This window comes from Lagenorhynchus albirostris, chromosome 6, assembly GCF_949774975.1.
Source record: "Lagenorhynchus albirostris chromosome 6, mLagAlb1.1, whole genome shotgun sequence".
In the NCBI taxonomy this organism is placed as follows: domain Eukaryota; kingdom Metazoa; phylum Chordata; class Mammalia; order Artiodactyla; family Delphinidae; genus Lagenorhynchus; species Lagenorhynchus albirostris.
In genome coordinates, this window is record NC_083100.1 from 61,827,327 (window position 1) to 61,846,836 (window position 19,510).

General features: G+C 40.7%; 1 protein-coding gene across 1 annotated transcript in view; it reads right to left on the reverse strand.

Annotated features, from left to right (window-relative positions):
• Positions 1–19,510, reverse strand: part of MYO3B (myosin IIIB) — a 388,019-nt gene that overhangs the window by 218,710 nt on the left and 149,799 nt on the right. Inside the window, exon 10 of the mRNA XM_060151181.1 lies at positions 2,368–2,523. Coding sequence (XP_060007164.1) covers positions 2,368–2,523 — 156 coding nt within the window. The remainder of the gene's footprint in view (positions 1–2,367; positions 2,524–19,510) is intronic.

Below are 19,510 nucleotides of genomic sequence, written 5' to 3' on the forward strand. Positions count from 1 at the left end.
TTTTTGTTTTTTGTTTTTTGTTTTTGCGGTACGCGGGCCTCTCACTGTTGTGGCCTCTCCCATTGCGGAGCACAGGCTCCAGATGCGCAGGCTCAGCGGCCATGGCTCACGGGCCCAGCCACTCCGCGGCATGTGGGATCTTCCCGGACCGGGGCACAAACCCGTGTCCCCTGCATCAGCAGGCGGACTCTCAACCACTGCGCTACCAGGGAAGCCCAACATTAAGTATTTTTTAATGTATTGAGTCAACCCTCAAAATAATCTCCATCTTATAGATGAAGAAATTTTGGAACAGAAAAATTTAATAACTTGTCCATAAGTGGTTGAGCTGGGATTCAAACCTGGCAGAGTCAGGGTTTTTTAACCACTGCATTGTACCACTTGCTGTGTGACCATAATTGTGCAGAAAAATGTAAATTGGGTATTCGCCTCACTCATCTATGCGCTCACTTCAATAATTCTTTGTTTTTTCCACCTTAACTTGGAAACTCACTTTATAAATATATTGAATTACCAGCATCAAATGATATTTGAGAATTTTTCCGGATGGGCTTAAAAAAAACACCCATGTAGCCAACTCCCTGCCACTTGCTAAGAGGAAGTAATAGTGTAGGACAGGTGGTAAGATGTGTTAATTTCATGCAGCGTGTTTCCTTTAGAATTTTCCTTTCTCCTAAAGAAGTGGCTGGTTAAAGTTTTGATACCTATTTGTGAGGTTGTATTTTTTAGTGACTTTTTCAAAGAAACACAAACTTCTGAGTGAAACTGAAGATTACAAAGACCCTGAGAGAAGGGTCTTTGACCCTATGAGGCCTTCGACATCAAAGGAGTTAACAAAGATAAAGAGAAATTAGAGAGGGGGGTGAGAGAGCCTGGAGTCCTGGCTTTCTATGGTAAAGAGAGAAAAGTGTTTAAAAAGAGGACACACATCTGGACAGGCAAATTCAGGCAAAAGTGAAAAGCTGAATAACTTTGCAACTAAGTTTCAGAAATTGTTCTGCAGCAAATCAGAAGAAACAAGAAGATACCTGATTCAACGGAGAGCATTTAAATTCTGAGTTTGTTTTTTTTGCTTGGTTTGTACTTTATTTCATCTTCATTTTTGGTGGCAGTGCTGTGTGTGTGTGTGTGTGTGTGTGTGTGTGTGTGTGTGTGTGTGGTAGAGGGGTGGTGGCTGGTGGATAGGAACAAAAGCATTGGAAGAAAAGAAGATTTCAGTTCCCTGGGGCTTAAACACAAATTCTACTGCTTCAAAAGGCACCAAGTTACAAGAATTTCTCTGCGTTTCTCTACCTCACGGGCAAGCCATAGAAAGAGAAATTGCAGTGGAAAAGGGAAAAGAGTAGGAAATTAATTTGTTTTGAGCTATCAAAAAGGGAACCTGGGTTGGGGGTGGGGGGATCGGCAAGATATAGTCACCTTGAAACTATGCCTCTAGCTCCTAGAGTTCTGATGCTTTTTGATTTGTAAACAGTTTTCTGCAGAATACGTGAATATTTCCAGAACTTGTGACTTGTGATATTTTAGTTTCTTCACCTCCAGTCCTTTGAATGTTCTTTTAGTAATAATGGATTAGAGCTTATCTGCATCCTGGCCAGTTTTGTAAAACCAAATAATTGCTTAGCTGCGGAAGCAGCTTTATTTGCATGTAGTTTTTTTTTAAAGAGAAATTCTGCCACCCTCTGGACAGAAACCAAAGATCTATTTCTTAGAGACCACCACAGAATACTGTTTTAAGCAACTGCCCTTGAAAATAAACATTTATTTTTTTAATCTACCCTATAAAAATAGGAGAGGGGGGAAATCACAGTTGCTTTAGATAGCATAGATGATATCTGGGGGAAAAAATCATTTAAAAATACTAAATTGCCTCTAAGGAATTTTTAACTAAAGAAAATGGGCTCAGAGCACTTTAGAGAAAAAGGCTCCAGTGTTTAACTTGTAATCTTTCCAAAACCACCTTATATTTGTACTCTCTAGCCTGCAATAGCCAAGTAAAGATTTCTCACACAATCTCAGCCATGGCTGCTTTCATCCAGTTTTCTTTATTGATGGAATTTTTAAAAATCTACATGTATATTAAATATAAATATATATGCATTGGTTTTTAACTAGAACATGAGGGTGGAGTGAGATTTCAGCCACAGTTGAGAGAAATTAGCCATAAGAGCACAAATGGGCAGCTTGTTTCTGAAGCTCTCCTGCTCTCATCCACCGGGCATGGAGTACTTAATGTCATGTAAATGAAACTTAAAAATGCACGGATGTGATTACCAGTAATAATGCTGGGCAAATCAAAACACATGACATGCTGTTTTTTTCATAAATAACCAGAGAGAGGAAGCAGGAAGACGCCGAGGACCATACCTGGTTTTAACAACAGGATTTAGATGCTTCTGGTCTTGAAGGACCTTGGTCAGCTGTTTTTGCAGAAACAAAACCTTCCCGTGGACTCCCTTAATAAATGGGTGGTCGAGGAGATGTGTGACGGAAGGCCGCTTTTCAAAATCCTTAATAAGACACCTGTTCACAAAAATCAACAAACAACTGAAGTACAATCTTAGAAACCTGGCTCCCCTGTAAATATGGGAGAGAGGAGGAGAAAAAGCTCATTTATAAAACCTGATCACTAACCTTAACATAGCTCTTTCTTTATTCATAGTTACCAGAACAGAAAAAAACATTCTCTACTAGTTGAATTGATCAAAACATCAGAAATCTATTTTAGTTTGCTTTAAATATATATTGAAAACACAATCAATTTAATTTGAAATATTCAAAACACTGAAAAATAGACTGGCCAGACTGAATTTTCTGTCTGAATTTTCATTACAGAAAAATGTTTACAATGGAGCCAAGTTGATTAGTCTATATACTTTATTTTAGAAGTATATGAAATGTCCACTATTTGGTGGTGGGGAAAATGCATTTAGGAGTTTGCAAGGATAGAAACGAATCATAAAGAAACTTTCACAGAGAAAATTCAACCCCTTGATTTCTAATATCTTCTGAAGAAGCAGAAAAACCTCAGAACAGGAAGTGACTACAATATAGTTCAGATGAATTGGAATGGAATTATTCAAACAGGGAACAAAAAGTCCACACAAAATGGTAAAAATTGGGTTGCATTTAAACTCCTCTGTGGTTAATTGGTTAAAACCGCACCGGTATAACCACTTTGTTTCAGGTTCAATGCCCTTTTCAAAGAAAACAATGATTCAGTACATTTTGCTGTGTGATGTACATTATTAAAGATGATTTTGACACAGGAAATCTCTAGTGAAATTGAATCTGATGAATACCCCTCCAATTACCATTGCATTTCCATTCTGAGTAGCTGCCCTTGACGGGAGGAAGAAATTTCAACATCCGCCCTTTTAAGTTATCAGCTTTTATTTAGCTCACGTTGGAAGGCTTAGGATAAATACTAGATGCCATTCTGCCCACTCCATGAAATAAATGTTTCCAGTTTTCCCAATAGTGACATGCCAGCAACATGTAAAACACAACATATTTAAAATGATGAAATGCACTGACAAATGGTAAAATGTTCAGCCTCACCCTGAGCATCCTTTCAAAACATGTAAGCAGAGTTCCTAGAACAATCCTCAACTGTTGGTTTTACAAAAAGGCCTTAATCTTTGCATTTCAAACCACTTTCGCATCCCTCGACTTCTAGTCCTGAAAGATATTCAGTAAATTTCCCAATCATCCCATTTTAGAATTGACTCAGGGATTTCCTATCTATTGGAACTGGAGCTTTCAGCTAGAAAAGCCAAAAGAACCTAGATTATCTCCATTCTGCTGCCTGCACGACTATAAATACCACCTCTGTCTCGCTATGGGGAGAAAGCAATCATTTGACTTTTATGGGTCCAGGGGCCTTTTGTATAATCTATTATATTTCCTACTAAAAATAAAAAAATCAGTGCACATCCTTTAAAAAAATACTCCGTTCATGTTTCTACATCAGCAATGTTCCCTAGATTCCATGTATATTAATCCGTATATAATTATGTGACTACCAAAGGAAAATAAACGCTAACGTTTCCCTAAGCACCTGGAAAAAAGGAACCTCTTGATAGTTTATATGGTCAGTAATACAGGTGTATGCCTCATCCTCCTAGCTTGAGAGATGGTGTATAAAAATTCCCCAAATAAAGTCTGTGTCCTCTGAGAATTCCTACTGAAGATGCACATGGTGGCTTTGCACATACCCCCACCCCCCGAGAGGGCATGGGTAGGACGGGAGACCAGGAACTGCTGGGACCCCCAGCTAAGCCTGTCCAGGGATCTGGTGCAGGTCACATTACATCTGTCTCTCATCACCAAACAGACATACTTCCCGTACCCAAGTATATCCCCAAACACAGGGAGACCGATTTCTTAATCGGTTTCCCCACTTTTTTTTTTTTTTTTTTTTGCTTTCTGGGCAAGTCTCAACTGCTTGTTGACTAGTGCCAAAACTTCAGATGAGTAAACTCAAGGGGGCTGAAAGTGGGAGGTGTAACAATTAATAGGAAATTCAGAGCAGGTGAATGGGAAAGTGAGCAGGCGCTGCCTCTTCCTTCTCCCTCAGGATAGGTGCCTTGGAACAGTACTTCCGGTAATTAAAGCTCCTTAGATGGGGTTTGAGAGAAGCCAGGAAACCCATACTCCAGCCTTATGAAAATAGGTGTTTGCTAGATTCTGGGGGTGCAATTAAAGGTGCTATATCTTGTTTCATAATTTTAGCATCCAGTGGGAGAGCAAGGTTGCAAACAAGGTTGCAAGATCATTTGGTATTTTGGAAGGGATCTCTCTCTAGATCACAGAGGGAGTAAGAGAAATGAGGACTAAATAATGAAGTGAGATAATCAGACAAGGGAGAAACAACAATGAATCTGTTGTCTCCTGGAGATTCAAAAAATAAAGACGGTAGGTGTTCTACTCTCTGAAGGAATGATCAAGAGGATTTATTTGTTAGTTCTCTCAGTAAGGCCCAAGTGGGCTGAATGTCATACCAGCGGATCAGCAAAACTGAAACCGAGTGTATATGGGAAGAATGCTAAGCAGAGCTATGACATATCCAACTGCATTGGCGGATTTTTAGGAGAAGGGCAGGAAGACCTTGAGGGTAGAGCCTTATTCTAAAACACTCTTGCATACTTTTTTTCTCATGGGGAGCAAAGAGCCAGAATGAAATGGACTTAGTATTTTACTAATAAATAGAGGAAAGTTCTATGTTAGGAGCAGATATGGCGAAAGTCAAGCATTACTAGATACCAGGTCATTGGAATCATATCATTTCATTTGTTCAGCAAACATTTATTGCACAGCTGGAATTAGTCAAAATAGATGAATTCATAAAAAATTATGACAATTTTCCTCAAAGATCGACAATCTTATTATAAAGATGGAAGGACAAGAGAAACACAGGAAACAGCAGAAGCCAGTGTTTGCTTTTATATTTAGAATAAGAAATAGTCACACGAAAGCATAAGGTTTTGGAGCTAGGGGACCAAGATTTTCTATTCTAACCCTTCTTTTACGAGGTGAGGAAGTTGAGGTCAAGTCCTGATAGTGATGAGGTCAATTCCCTGGCTCCCATGAGAGAACCCTCCTACTCTGCAATGTGTTGTTAAAATGGCACAGGTACAACGCGCAAAACAATACTAGGCAGCAGTGGGTGCGGGGCATCCAGAGAAGGCTTAATGGAAAGAGTGAGGATTGAGCTGAGTTTGGAGGGAATTTTTGGAAATAAATTGAACTCAGTATGTGGAGAAGATGTAGAAGGCATTTCAAGGTTGGGAAACTGGATCAGCAATGAAAGAAGCCAGCCTAGGCAAGCTGTGTAGCCGGGAACTCAGGAGGTCACCAGAACGTTGACCTTCACCTCCTAAGCTGCCTTCTTTGAACATCTAAGAACAATTCTTTGCTTTAGTCCTTTTACCAACTTTAACTAGGGCATATTCTTTATTGCTTAAGATGTTGCAGTTTTGTGCCCCAAACTCATACTGTTATGTTTTCAGCTTGCCATTTCTGTCTTATTCTCCTTTCAGGCAGGGATTTAGTGGATTAAGATAGAATTGACAGCCGGGATCGGTAAGAACTCCTGACAGCCTCCATGTCCTTTTATAAGCATGATTAAATCCTCTAACTTGATTTGGAGAACAAACATGGAAAATTAAGGAAGTTATAATATGCTTATTCATTTTCAGATTGCTTATTAAACCAGGAATTGCAAATTCCAGATGCAGAATATTTTCCCCCAGCAGGGGATTGAGCCGTTTTTACAAGAAAATGCATAAAACGTTGACCTCTGTATGGGAAAAGGGGGGCCAGCCAGTGTGAGGTAAGTTGGGTGAAACACTAGACACATGAGACATTCCACTGAAAAATGAAACTAGTCTTCTGGTCAAAAAGGTTTGGGAAACATTGGTGATTCTCTAAACCAAGTAAACCTGGAGTTTCATAGTGCGTGTGAGCATATTAAATGTTCTTAGAAGTATGGAAGTAAAGAAAACAGCTTAATTTTGTTTAAATCCATGTTTCCAAACTCACTTGGCCACAGATCCTTTTTTGTATCACCAGAACCAGGGCCCTGCAAGTGACATCCTTGGAAGCTCTGTTGTGAGAAATCAGTACTAGGCTCTTGAAATTGGCGGCTGAGTCTTTATCTCAGCTGATTGAGGGGAGACACTCAGAGCCCCTAATTGTCACCAGCATGTTTGAGACACCTGTAGGCTGCAGTTTCTGCAGAAGACTGTCTCGAATTGGGGAAATACATTCACCAAGCTCAGTTCTTCCCAGAATCTTTTACCCTGGAAAAAAGAAATTGAACAAGGACTAAATTTAGGGAATGTCGCTTTTTTCCCAAAATCGTAAGTAATTCTTTCAGTCCTAGACTTTTTAAAAGTCATTTTTAAAAATCTGGATTTAGGTGTGGTTATCTCTGTGCTAAGATACAAAACAAAAGAATAAAAAAATTAAAACTACCATGAGATGTATTACCTGGATTTACAAGGCCATGGAAGGTGGTTTGAATATGACAGAAAAGTCCACGAGAAGAAAAAGGAAGCAAATTTCAGCCCTGAAGGAAATTTAATCCATTACCTAATTTGAAATTCTAGTACCTTCCATCATGCATTCTTGGCTGAAGATTAATTCTCAGAATTCATTGGTGTCACCACATTAAACACAGGTTGTTGCAGCCATTTGCTGGGATCTCCCAGCCTGGCCTCTGCCAGAAACAGGCAAAAAGGAGGCATTTCTTTTTTTAAATTTATTTATTTATTTTTGGCTGCGTTGGGTCTTCATTGCTGCGCGTGGGCTTTCTCTATGTGTGGCAAGCGGGGGCTACTCTGTTGCGGTGCGTGGGCTTCTCACTGCAGTGGCTTCTCCTGTTGCGAAGCATGGACTCTGGGCGCATGGGCTCAGTAGTTGTGGCTCGTGGGCTCAGTAGTTGTGGCTTGCGGGCTCTAGAGCGCAGGCTCAGTAGTTGTGGCTAACGGGCTTAGCTGCTCTGTGGCATGCGGGATCTTCCTGGACCAGGGCTCGAACCCGTGTCCCCTGCATTGGCAGGCGGATTCTTAACCACTGCACCACCAGGAAGTCCAGGACGCATTTCTTAACAAGAAACAAGGTCGGGCTCCTGCGTTGGGCTCTGGAGCTGGCAGTGCTTGTGCTCCTTCCGTTTGCTCCCAAAGGATCATGCTGTCGAGACACGGCTGCCTTGCCACTGTAAACTGCCGTTTCATAACCAAAGAATCAGACGCCTGCAAGGGGGAGCTGTTTATCAAGAGTCACGAACGGCTGCTTACTGATGACTAAACTACACTTGATAAAGAGAAGCTGATCAAGTCAAAAACTAAAAATACTGGTGAACTCGGTGAGAAAAGCAGGAGGGTGAGCAATCTTATTCCACACATTGGGGCAAAACTAGATGAAAACTTGAAACTTATGTCTCTTCTCATTTCTTTTTTAATATTCTGTCTTTTATACTTACTGCTGTTTTCTTTGGGTTTGCTGCTTAGATTGTTAAGTGTTTCCATTGGCACCAAATATCTAAATGTTGCTGATTTGAGCAAGCATTTCCCTGCCCTGTGATGCACTGCATCTGCAGTTCCTATCATCAGCAGACAGAAGCCTGAGTGACAAAGAGGCCTCTTCATCAAGAGAAGAAATCCTGCAGAGGGTACACTAATTACAGGTTAACTATCAGAGCCCATGGTGCTCTGTCTTGGAAGGAAATTTCCATTTTGGAAGACAGGACTATGACAAAAGCAGGCATTTTCTCAAGATGACTAATGCCTCAAAAGAAGGCAGGCTGAGAAACTTGACATTGCATATGTTATTTCGGCAAAACCAAACCTTCCCGTTTGGTGGAATACTTAACTCCATTTCAGTTTTCATGAAGTTTGCAAATATTGCACATGGTGGCGTTTTAAAGTCTCACTGGTGAGAACTGAAACTGTACACTAACTTCACACGTAGTGTGGAGAAGTGGGGTCCTAACCTGAAACAGAGAAGTGAGGACCAGAAGCATATCAATCAGAGAAAAAGTCAGGATTCACTGAAAGAAAAAAGTCCTCAGAGGGTAGGATGGAGGGTTTTAGAACAGGAAGCTCAGTTCTTTTTATGAGGTGGGTAATGGGAGCAGATCCTGTGTGGCAAAGTGGGAGGAAGGCTACAGGGCAGCAGGACCACAGGGCAGCTGGCATCTTGCCTGAGGTCACTAGGGTGAGGAGAAGGCAGGTGCAGGGGTAGAAAGATCAGCAAGTCAGCCCTACCTTTAGACAAAGCCATCAGCACTGAAGGTCCAGAGTGAGCTCAAGGGAACACAGGAAGGAAACCGAAGTGGAAGAACATGGCATTTCCAGAAGCATGAGGCTGGGGAGAGAGAAGAGCCAACTTCTGTCACCCAGAGAAGACTCTCAGAAGGTGAAGAAGACGACTGGAGGAAAAGTGTAGGGTGGTCTCAAGCCGAAAGATAAACTCTAAGAACAGGTAGGACAGAATCTCCCTCCAGAGTTAAGGAATGTGCACCATGGTAGCTGGAGAGAGTCTCAGTGCAAAAAGAGGGTCCAGGACTGGAGGGCAGTCCTAGGGCAGAGAGCCACCACACATAACCCAGAATGACCCAGGGTTGTGGCCTGCATGACACCTGCGAACACAACTACCTCTTCATGTTACCTTTATGTCTTTGATCCCGTGATCAATAGTAAATAATTAGAAAAGTCCAGACTAACTCATTGTATTCTTAGGGAAGGAGATATGGTAACAGAAATTCTAGATCCTCAAGCGTGGCTTGTCTGGCGGACAACCTCTGGGCCACGGCCAGGAGGGGCCGAGGGAAGAAGAGTCTACTATACCAAGGAAAAAGGAGTAAAAATGCCAAGCAAGGAGGCAAAGTGAGGAGAAGGGTCAAGAGGAACCAGGCCAGAACTTAGGAACAAGACAGGTTGGGGCTCAGGGGACACAGAAGCTGTTCAAGGAGAAGCCAGTGGAGGGCATGGTGGCAGAGGTGCAGTCTTATTATTGTTGTACTGCCACTTCCCTCTTCGGTTTCAGCTGTGCTTTCCAAGTTGCAAAGACGGGATGAGCACACCCTCCACTGGACATGCTGTAGCCAAGAAAGATCCTGCTGTCCATGTCTTAGGACTAAGGCTGTCTTAAGGGCTGTAACCAGTGGCCCCAAGTCACCACCTTCTCACTCCTCTTTGTTTTCGTTGTTTCTTTCTTCCTCATTTGGGAAAAATATCAATACTTTGCAATTAAACATGTTTCTCCAGGCCACTCTAGCCATGCGGTTCAGTCAGGGTGCTGAAAAAAAATGAGCCATCACTTCATTGCACAGCCCCAGCAACTAGTTTACTGGACAATTAAATCTGCGTTCAAATCCCACCCTCTGGTTCAAAGAGCGGGGAAGGCACGGCCCCTGGGAGATGGGAATACTGTGATGGCTCCATCTCTCAGGCTGCAGTGCTATCGCTTCCCAAGGATCTGGGTATTGGCTGTGGCTGCCTTTTGGGGCTTCTGCACAGGGCTGAGGTTGGCCACAGGTCAGCCCTAGACTCGGCCAGGAAACCAGAGGTGGGCCCTGTCTTCTGTTAGAGGTCTTGGTTTCAGGTGGAAATTAAGGAAATATTTGCTTGAAGCAGCCCAGGTAAGATGAGGAGCAGAGGGAAGTGATGGCTGAACTCAGAAGGAAATGGGTATATAAAATGTGGGTGAGTCAGGGCAAAATAACCTAAATGTTGGCAAGTCCAGTTTTTGTTTTTGTTTTTTTTGCAGTACGCGGGCCTCTCACTGTTGTGGCCTCTCCCGTTGCGGAGCACAGGCTCCGGACACACAGGCTCAGCGGCCATGGCTCACTGGCGCAGCTGCTCTGCGGCATGTGGGATCTTCCCGGACCGGGTCACGAACCCGTGTCCCCTGCATCGGCAGGCGGACTCTCAACCACTGTGCCACCAGGGAAGCCCCAGTTTTTAAAGATATTAATTTTTATGTTAATTATTAATTGATACAATATAGATTCATGTAACATATATAATGTATATTGTATTTAAATTATTATTAATCTCAAATATTTAAAACAGTCTGACTTACTTAAAAACAGTATACTTAATCACTATTATTCACCCAAGCATGACACACGTACTCACTCATTTTAAAAAATGTTTGGTGCCTATCATTGGGGCAGTAATATATAAAGGTTAAAAGTCAGGGGTTAGGGTCAAACCTAACTCTACTTCTTACAGGTATGTGATGATATGCAAGTTAATTTAATTCTCTGGGCCACAGTTTCTTCTTCTATAAAATAGTAATAATGTCACAGTCTGCAGTAAATGAGATAATCCATGTACAGTATCTGGTACATAGTAAGCACTCAATAAATGACAGCTATATGGGCCAACCACTGTACTAGATGGTGGGGTTACAGTCAGCGCATTGGAGGAAGACAGCCATAGCATACCCAATTCCAAGCAGGATGAGTGCTATAAAAAGAAATGTTAATGTGCAAAGGATCCTTGAGCCAGACTTGAATAACAGTGTGCCCATTAATTAGATACTTTTTCTCAATATGATTCCCACGACTCAGTAAAATTACTATTTGATAGATGTCCTGATCAGAAGTTTCAAAGTTCAGGGAGAATGGGGACTTCTAGGGTCTGACAACTTAGCAAAAGCAAAGAACTTTGGCATTTTCAAGTTCAGGCCTCTGGGCACTCCTGTTTTTGAATGTCTGGCTAATTTCTTTGATTCAAAAATCAGTTTCCATTTTGACAGACAGTTATGGTCTGCTTCTTAGTCCAGGCTTAAGTGCCAGGGAATATATGAATTCTAATCTTTCCCTTAATCCTACTTGCCATGCTGTCCAGAATTAAATCCACAATTCTCATTTGTATGCATTTTTTCCCTACAAGGGGAAGCAATGGACAGTACCCAGCTAGTACCTAGTACCCTATGAGAAATGAACAACCAGTTCCATAGTGCATGACCATTACATGCTTAGGACTACTCCAGGACTGGGGTAGGGGATAGGAGAGTACAAAACAAACAAAAGATCTATGCCTCCATAAAAAATTTATCTTCTGGGATAATACCAAACTTACACAAATGAAATATTTATAGACCCAGCTGGGATTCAATGCACTGATTCATTCAAACACTTACTAGGTATTTACTGTGAATGGCACTGCATCAAGTGCTTGGAAGAAAAGATGCCTGGAGTGAGATGCTGGCTTTCACAGAATTTAGAAACAAGTAGTAGAATAGATATAGACATAAAAAAAAATAATTCAAGGCTAAAAAGTGTAAGCACTAGAGTGGCTCAGATGAAGTAAACAATCCTAGTTAGGAGAACAAGTGTTTCACATGAGAGATGACACTTGGGTCTTAAAGGATGAAAGGGATATTGACAGAAGTACAGGGGAGGAGCATTCTAAGCAGTGAGTACAGTAGGAATGGAAGCCCATTGGTAAAATGCATAGCTCATATGGGGAACACAGTGGAAAAGAATAATACAATTGTAATAGATGGGGTGAAAATGTGACCACAAACATCTTACTCAGAACCTAGAAGGCATGCCAGTGAGTTTGGGTTTTCTTTCTTAGTCACAGTGAAGTGGCGTTTTTGAGCAGGGAGGTAACACAATTAGATCGTTACTCTAAAAAATGAACTGGGATCAGTCAGTCTCCTGGATCTCTGCCTGCAGGGTCTCTTGGAAACAAGAGTAAGCTGTGTGGCTGACAGGGTCTTGGTGCTCCGGCCAGGTATCAGGCCTGAGCCTTTGGGGTGGGAGAGCCAAGTCCAGAATATTTGACCACCAGAGACCTCCCGGCCAAGCAATATCAATGGGTGAGAGCTCTCCTAGAGATCTCTGTCTCTGCTGGGTGGACCCAGCTCCACCCAATGTCCAGCAAGCCCCAGGGCTAGATGTCCCATGCCAAACAACTAGCAAGACAGGAACACAACCCCATCCACTAGCAGAGAGGCTGCCTAAAATCATACTAAGTTCACAGACACCCCAAAACACACCACTGGACATGGCCCTGCCCACCAGAAAGACAAGACCCACCCACCCACCAGAACACAGGCACCAGTCCCCTCCACCAGGAAGCCTACACGACCCACTGAACTAACCTCACCCACTAGGGACAGATACCAAAAACAACAGAACTACGAACCTGCAGCCTGAAAAAAGGAGATCCCAAACACAGTAAGTTAAACAAAATGAGAAGACAGAGAAATATGCAGCAGATGAAGAAGCAAGGTAAAAACCCACCAGACCAAACAAATGAAGAGGAAATAGGCAGTCTACCTGAAAAAGAATTCAGAATAAGGATAGTAAAGACGATCCAAAATCTTGAAAATAGAATGGAGAAAATACAAGAAACGTTTAACAAGGACCTAGAAGAACTACAGAGCAAACAAACAATGATGAACAACACAATAAATGAAATTAAAAATTCTCTAGAAGGAATCAGTAGCAGAATAACTGAGGCAAAAGAACACACAAGTGACCCGGAAGATAAAATAATGGAAATAACTACTGCAGAGCAGAATAAAGAAAAAAGAATGAAAAGAATTGAGGACAGTCTCAGATACCTCTGGGACAACATTAAAAACACAAACATTCGAATTATAGGGGTCCCAGAAGAAAAAGAGAAAAAGAAAGGGTCTGAGAAAATATATGAAGAGATTAGAGTTGAAAACTTCCCTAACATGGGAAAGGAAATAGTCAATCAAGTCCAGGAAGCACAGAGAATCCCATAAAGGATAAATCCAAGGAGAAACATGCCAAGACACATACTAATCAAACTATCAAAAATTAAAAACAAAGAAAAAACATTAAAAGCAGCAAGGGAAAGCCAACAAATAACATACAGGGGAATCCCTATAAGATTAACAGCTGATCTTTCAGCAGAAACTCTGCAAGCCAGAAGGGAGCAGCAGGACATATTTAAGGTGAAGAAAGGGAAAAACCTACAACCAAGATTACTCTACCCAGCATGGATCTCATTCAGATTTAATGGAGAAATCAAAATCTTTACAGACAAACAAAAGCTAAGAGAATTCAGCACCACCAAACCAGCTTTAAAACAAATGCTAAAGGAACTTCTCTAGGCAGGAAACACAAGAGAAGGAAAAGACCTAAAATAACAAACCCAAAACAATTAAGAAAATGGTAATAGGCACATACATATCGATAACTACCTTAAATGTAAATGGATTAAATGCTCTAACCAAAAGACACAGACTGGCTGAATGGATACAAAAACAACACCCATATATATGCTGTCTACAAGAGACCGACTTCAGACCTAGGGACACATACAGAAAGTGAAAGTGAGTGGATGGAAAAAGATATTCCATGCAAATGGAAATCAAAAGAAAGCTGGAGGAGTAATTCTCATATCAGACAAAACAGACTTTAAAATAAAGACTATTACAAGAAACAAAGAAGGATACTACATAAGGATCAAGGGATCAATCCAACAAGAAGATATAACAATTGTAAATATTTATGCACCCAACATAGGAGCACCTCATTACATAAGGCAAATGCTAACAGCCATAAAAGGGGAAATTGACAGTAACACAATCATAGTAGGGGACTTTAACACCCCACTGTCACCAATGGACAGATCATCCAAAATGAAAATAAATAAGGAAACACAACCTTTAAATGACACATCAGACAAGATGAACTTAATTAATATTTATAGGACATTCCATCCAAAAACAACAGAAAACACTTTCTTCTCAAGTGCTCATGGAACATTCTCCAGGATAGATTATATCTTGGGTCACAACTCAAGCCTTGGTAAATTTAGGAAAATTGAAATCGTATCAAGTATCTTTTCCAACAACGTTATGAGACTAGATATTAATTACAGGAAAAAAACTGTAAAAAATAAAAACACATGAAGGCTAAACAATACACTACTAAATAACCAAGAGATCACTGAAGAAATCAAAGAGTAAATCAAAAAATACCTAGAAACAAATGACAATGAAAGCACAATGACCCAAAACCTAAGGGATGCAGCAAAAGCAGTTCTAAGTGGGAAGTTTACAGAAATACAATCCTACCTCAAGAAACAAGAAAAATCTCAAATAAACAATCTAACCTTAAACCTAAAGAAACTAGAGAAAGAAGAACAAACAAAACCCAAAGTTAGTAGAAGTAAAGAAATCATAAAGATCAGCGCAAAAACAAATGAAAAAGAAACAAAGGAAACAATAGCAAAGATCAATAAAACTAAAAGCTGGTTCTTTGAGAAGATAAACAAAATTGATAAACCATCAGCCAGACTCATCAAGAAAAAAAAGGGAGAAGACTCAAATCAACAGAATTAGAAATGAAAAAGGAAAAGTAATAACTGACACTGCAAAAATACAAAAGATCATGAGAGATTACTACAAGCAACTCTATGCCAATAAAATGGACAACCTGGAACAAATGGACAAATTCGTAGAAAGGTATAACCTTCCAAGACTGAACCAGGAAGAAACAGAAAATATGAACAGACCAATCACAAGTAATGAAATTGAAACTGTGATTAAAAATCTTCCAACAAACAAAAGCCCAGGACCAGATGGCTTCACAGGCGAATTCTATCACACATTTAGAGAAGCGCTAACACCTATCCTTCTCAAACTCTTCCAAAATATAGCAGAGGGAGGAACACTCCTAAACTCATTCTATGAGGCCACCAGTGCCCTGATACCAAAACCAGACAAAGTTGTCACAAAAAAAGTAAACTACAGGCCAATATCACTGATGAACATAGATGCAAAAATTCTCAACAAAATACTAGCAAACAGAATCCAACAGCACATTAAAAGGATCACACACCATGATCAAGCGGTGTTTATCCCAGGAATACAAAGATTCTTCAATATATACAAATCAATCAATGTAATACACCATATTAACAAACTGAAGGAGAAAAACCATATGATCATCTCAATAGATGCAGAAAAAGTTTTTGACAAAATTCAACACCCATTTATGATAAAAACTCTCCAGAAAGTGGGCATAGAGGGAAACTACCTCAATATAATAAAGGCCATATATGACAAACCCACAGCCACATCATTCTCAATGGTGAAAAACTGAAACCATTTCCTCTAAGATCAGGAACAAGACAAGGTTGCCACTCTCACCAATATTATTCAACATAGTTTTGGAAGTTTTAGCCACAGCAATCAGAGAAGAAAAAGAAATAAAAGGAATCCCAATTGGAAAAGAAGAAGTAAAGCTGTCACTGTTTGCAGATGACATGATGTTTTACATAGAGAATCCTAAAGATGCTACCAGAAAACTACTAGAGCTAATCAATGAGTTTGGTAAAGTATCAGGATACAAAATTAATGCACAGAAATCTCTGGCATTCCTATACACTAATGATGAAAAATCTGAAAGAGAAATTAAGGAAACACTCCCATTTACCATTGCAACAAAATGAATAAAATACCTAGGAATAAACCTACCTAAGGAGACAAAAGTCCTGTATGCAGAAAACTATAAGACACCGATGAAGGAAATTAAAGACGATACAAACAGAGGGAGAGATATACCATGTTCTTGGATTGGAAGACTCAACATTGTGAAAATGACTCTACTACCCAAAGCAATCTACAGATTCAATGCAATCCCTATCAAACTACCAATGGCATTTTTCACAGAACTAGAACAAAAAACTGCACAATTTGTATGTAAACACAAAAGACCCCGAATGCCCAAAGCATTCCTGGGAAAGGAAAACAGAGCTGAAGGAATCAGGCTCCCTGACCTCAGACTATACTACAAAGCTACAGTAATCAAGACAGTATGGTACTGCCACAAACACAGAAATATAGACCAATGGAACAGGATAGAAAGCCTAGAGATAAACCCACACACATATGGTCACCGTACCTTTGATAAATGAGGCAAGAATATACAATAGAGAAAAGACAGCCTCTTCAATAAGTGGTGCTGGGAAAACTGGACAGCTACATGTAAAAGAATGAAATTAGAACACTTTCTAATACCATACACAAAAATAAGCTCAAAATGGATTAAAGACCTAAATGTAAGGCCAGACACTATCAAACTCTTAGAGGAAAACATGGGCAGAATACTCTATGACATAAATCACAGCAAGATCCTTTTTAACCCACCTCCTAGAGAAATGGAAATAAAAACAAAAATAAACAAATGGGACCTAATGAAACTTCAAAGCTTTTGCACAGCAAAGGAAACCATAAACAAGACAAAAAGCCAACACTAAGAATGGGAGAAAGTATTTGCAAACCAAGCAACTGACAAAGGATTAATCTCCAAAATATACAAGCAGCTCATGCAGCTGAATATCAAAAAAACAAAGAACCAAATCCAAAAATGGGCAGAAGACCTAAATAGACATTTCTCCAAAGAAGATATACAGATTGCCAACAAACACATGAAAGGATGCTCAACATCACTAATCATTAGAGAAATGCAAATCAAAATCACAATGAGGTATCACTTCACACCGGTCAGAATGGCCATCATCACAAAATCTACAAACAATAAATGCTGGAGAGGGTGTGGAGAAAAAGGAACTGTCTTGCACTGTTGGTGGGAATGTAAATTGATACAGCCACTATGGAGAACAGTATGAAGGGTCCTTAAAAAACTAAAAACAGAACTATCATATGACCCAGCAATCCCACTACTGGACCTATACTCTGAGAAAACCATAATTCAAAAAGACACATGCACCCAAATGTTCATTGCAGCACTATTTACAATAGCCAGGACATGGAAACAACCTAAGTGTCCATCGACAGATGAATGGATAAAGAAGATGTGGCACATATATACAATGGAATATTAGCCATAAAAAGAAACAAAATTGAGTTATTTGTAGTGAGGTGGATGGACCTAGAGTCTGTCATACAGAGTGAAGTAAGCCAGAAAGAGAAAAACACCATGGGCTTCCCTGGTGGCGCAGGGGTTGACAGTCCGCCTGCCGATGCAGGGGACACGGGTTCGTGACCCGGTCCATGAAGATCCCACATGCCGTGGAGCAGCTAGGCCCGTGAGCCATGGCCGCTGAGCCTGAGCGTCCACAGCCTGTGCTCCGCAACGGGAGAGGCCACAACAGTGAGAGGCCTGTGTACCGCAAAAAAACAAAAAAACAAAACAAAAAAACCCAAATACTGTATGCTAACACATGTATATGGAATCTAAAAAAAAAATGGTTCTGAAGAACCTAGGGGCAGGACAGGAATAAAGATGCAGACGTAGAGAGTGGACTTGAGGACACAGGGAGGGGAAAGGGTAAGCTGGGATGAAGGGAGAGAGTAGCACTGACATATATACACTACCAAATGTAAAACAGATAGCTAGTGGGAAGCAGCTGCATAGCACAGGGAGATCAACTCGGTGCTTTGTGCCACCTAGAGGGGTGGGATAGTGAGGGTGGGAGGGAGGGCAAGAGGGAGGGGATATGGGAACATATGCATACATGTAGCTGATTCACTTTGTTATACAGCAGAAACTAACACACCATTGTAAAGCAATTATACTCCAATAAAGATGTTAAAAAAAATCAACTGGCACCATATTAGACAGTAAGTTGGAGGGAAGTAGGCACGGAGAGGATCCATTTTGGAAGTATACAGTCTGAATTAAGAAAATGGGAAGGGGAAAATGATGGCTGTAGCTGTGGAACTTGAAGACAAATCAAGAATATATAAAGAAAAAAGAAGGGACCACCAGTGGACTCTTGGGCCAACTTAAATTTAAGGATGTACCTGTAGCTAAATCTTTGTGAACTATCTACTTTTTTACCTTCAGTATCCAACTACAATCTCTCTTGATGGAAACCAAAGGCCTTTAAGTTACCAATTCAATGGTCTCTTCTCATTCTACTCAACCTCTCTGTTCACTGACGGTCATTGTTGACCTGCCCCAGAAATATTCTTTCCTTGTCTGTAGTGATGCTACATCTTTTAGCTATTCTATTACTTCTCTGACCACTCTTGCTCATTTATTTTCACTACCAGCTAGAGTAAAATGACAAGATAGAGGAGACTGGGTCTGCAAAAACAAGAAAGAGTGGAAGTAGAACAACAGCCTTTATGCCCACAGGCTTGGAACTTGCCACTGAACAACCACAAGCTTTGCCTGATGGATCAAATGATCCAAACTAAATAATACAGAGAGAATTTGCATTCTATAGAGACGGCTATCCCTACTCTTGGAGACTCACAATCCCAAACAAGTCTGCAGATCCTGCAGAAAATAAGTGGATTTAACTAGAGTGTGCATGTCTAGCACAAAGTGAAAATTAAAAGTGTAAGAAAAGCAGCAAAAACTACTTCACAAAATTTACAGTTGATTGCTGCAAATGACTTTTTTTTTTTGCAGTACGTGGGCCTCTCACTGTTGTGGCCTTTCCCATTGCAGAGCACAGGCTCCGGACACGCAGGCTCAGTGGCCATGGCTCACACGGGCCCAGCCGCTCCACGGCATGTGGGATCTTCCCGGACCGGGGCACGAACCCGTGTCCCCTGCATCGGCAGGCGGACTGTCAACCACTGCGCCACCAGGGAAGCCCGCAAATGACTTTTATAACAGCTTTAATGAGATATAATTAACATACCATATAGTTCACTCATTTAAAGTATGCAATTCAAAGTTTTGGCATATTCATACAGTTTAACTACCATTACCATAATCAATTTTTAGAACATTTTCATCACCCCTAAAAGGAACTTTGTATCCTTTAGCAATCACTCCCAACTTCCCTTCAACCTCCTCAGTCCCAGAAGACTACCAATCTACTTTCTGTTTCTATGGATTTGCCTAATCTGGACGTTTCATATAATATATGTGGTCTTTTGTGACTGGATTCATTCACTTAGCAAAATATTTTCAAAGTTCATCCATGTTGTAGAATATATCAATACTTCATTCCTTTGTATTGTTAAATAATGCTCCATTGTATGGATATACCACATCTTGTTTATCCATTCATCATTTGGG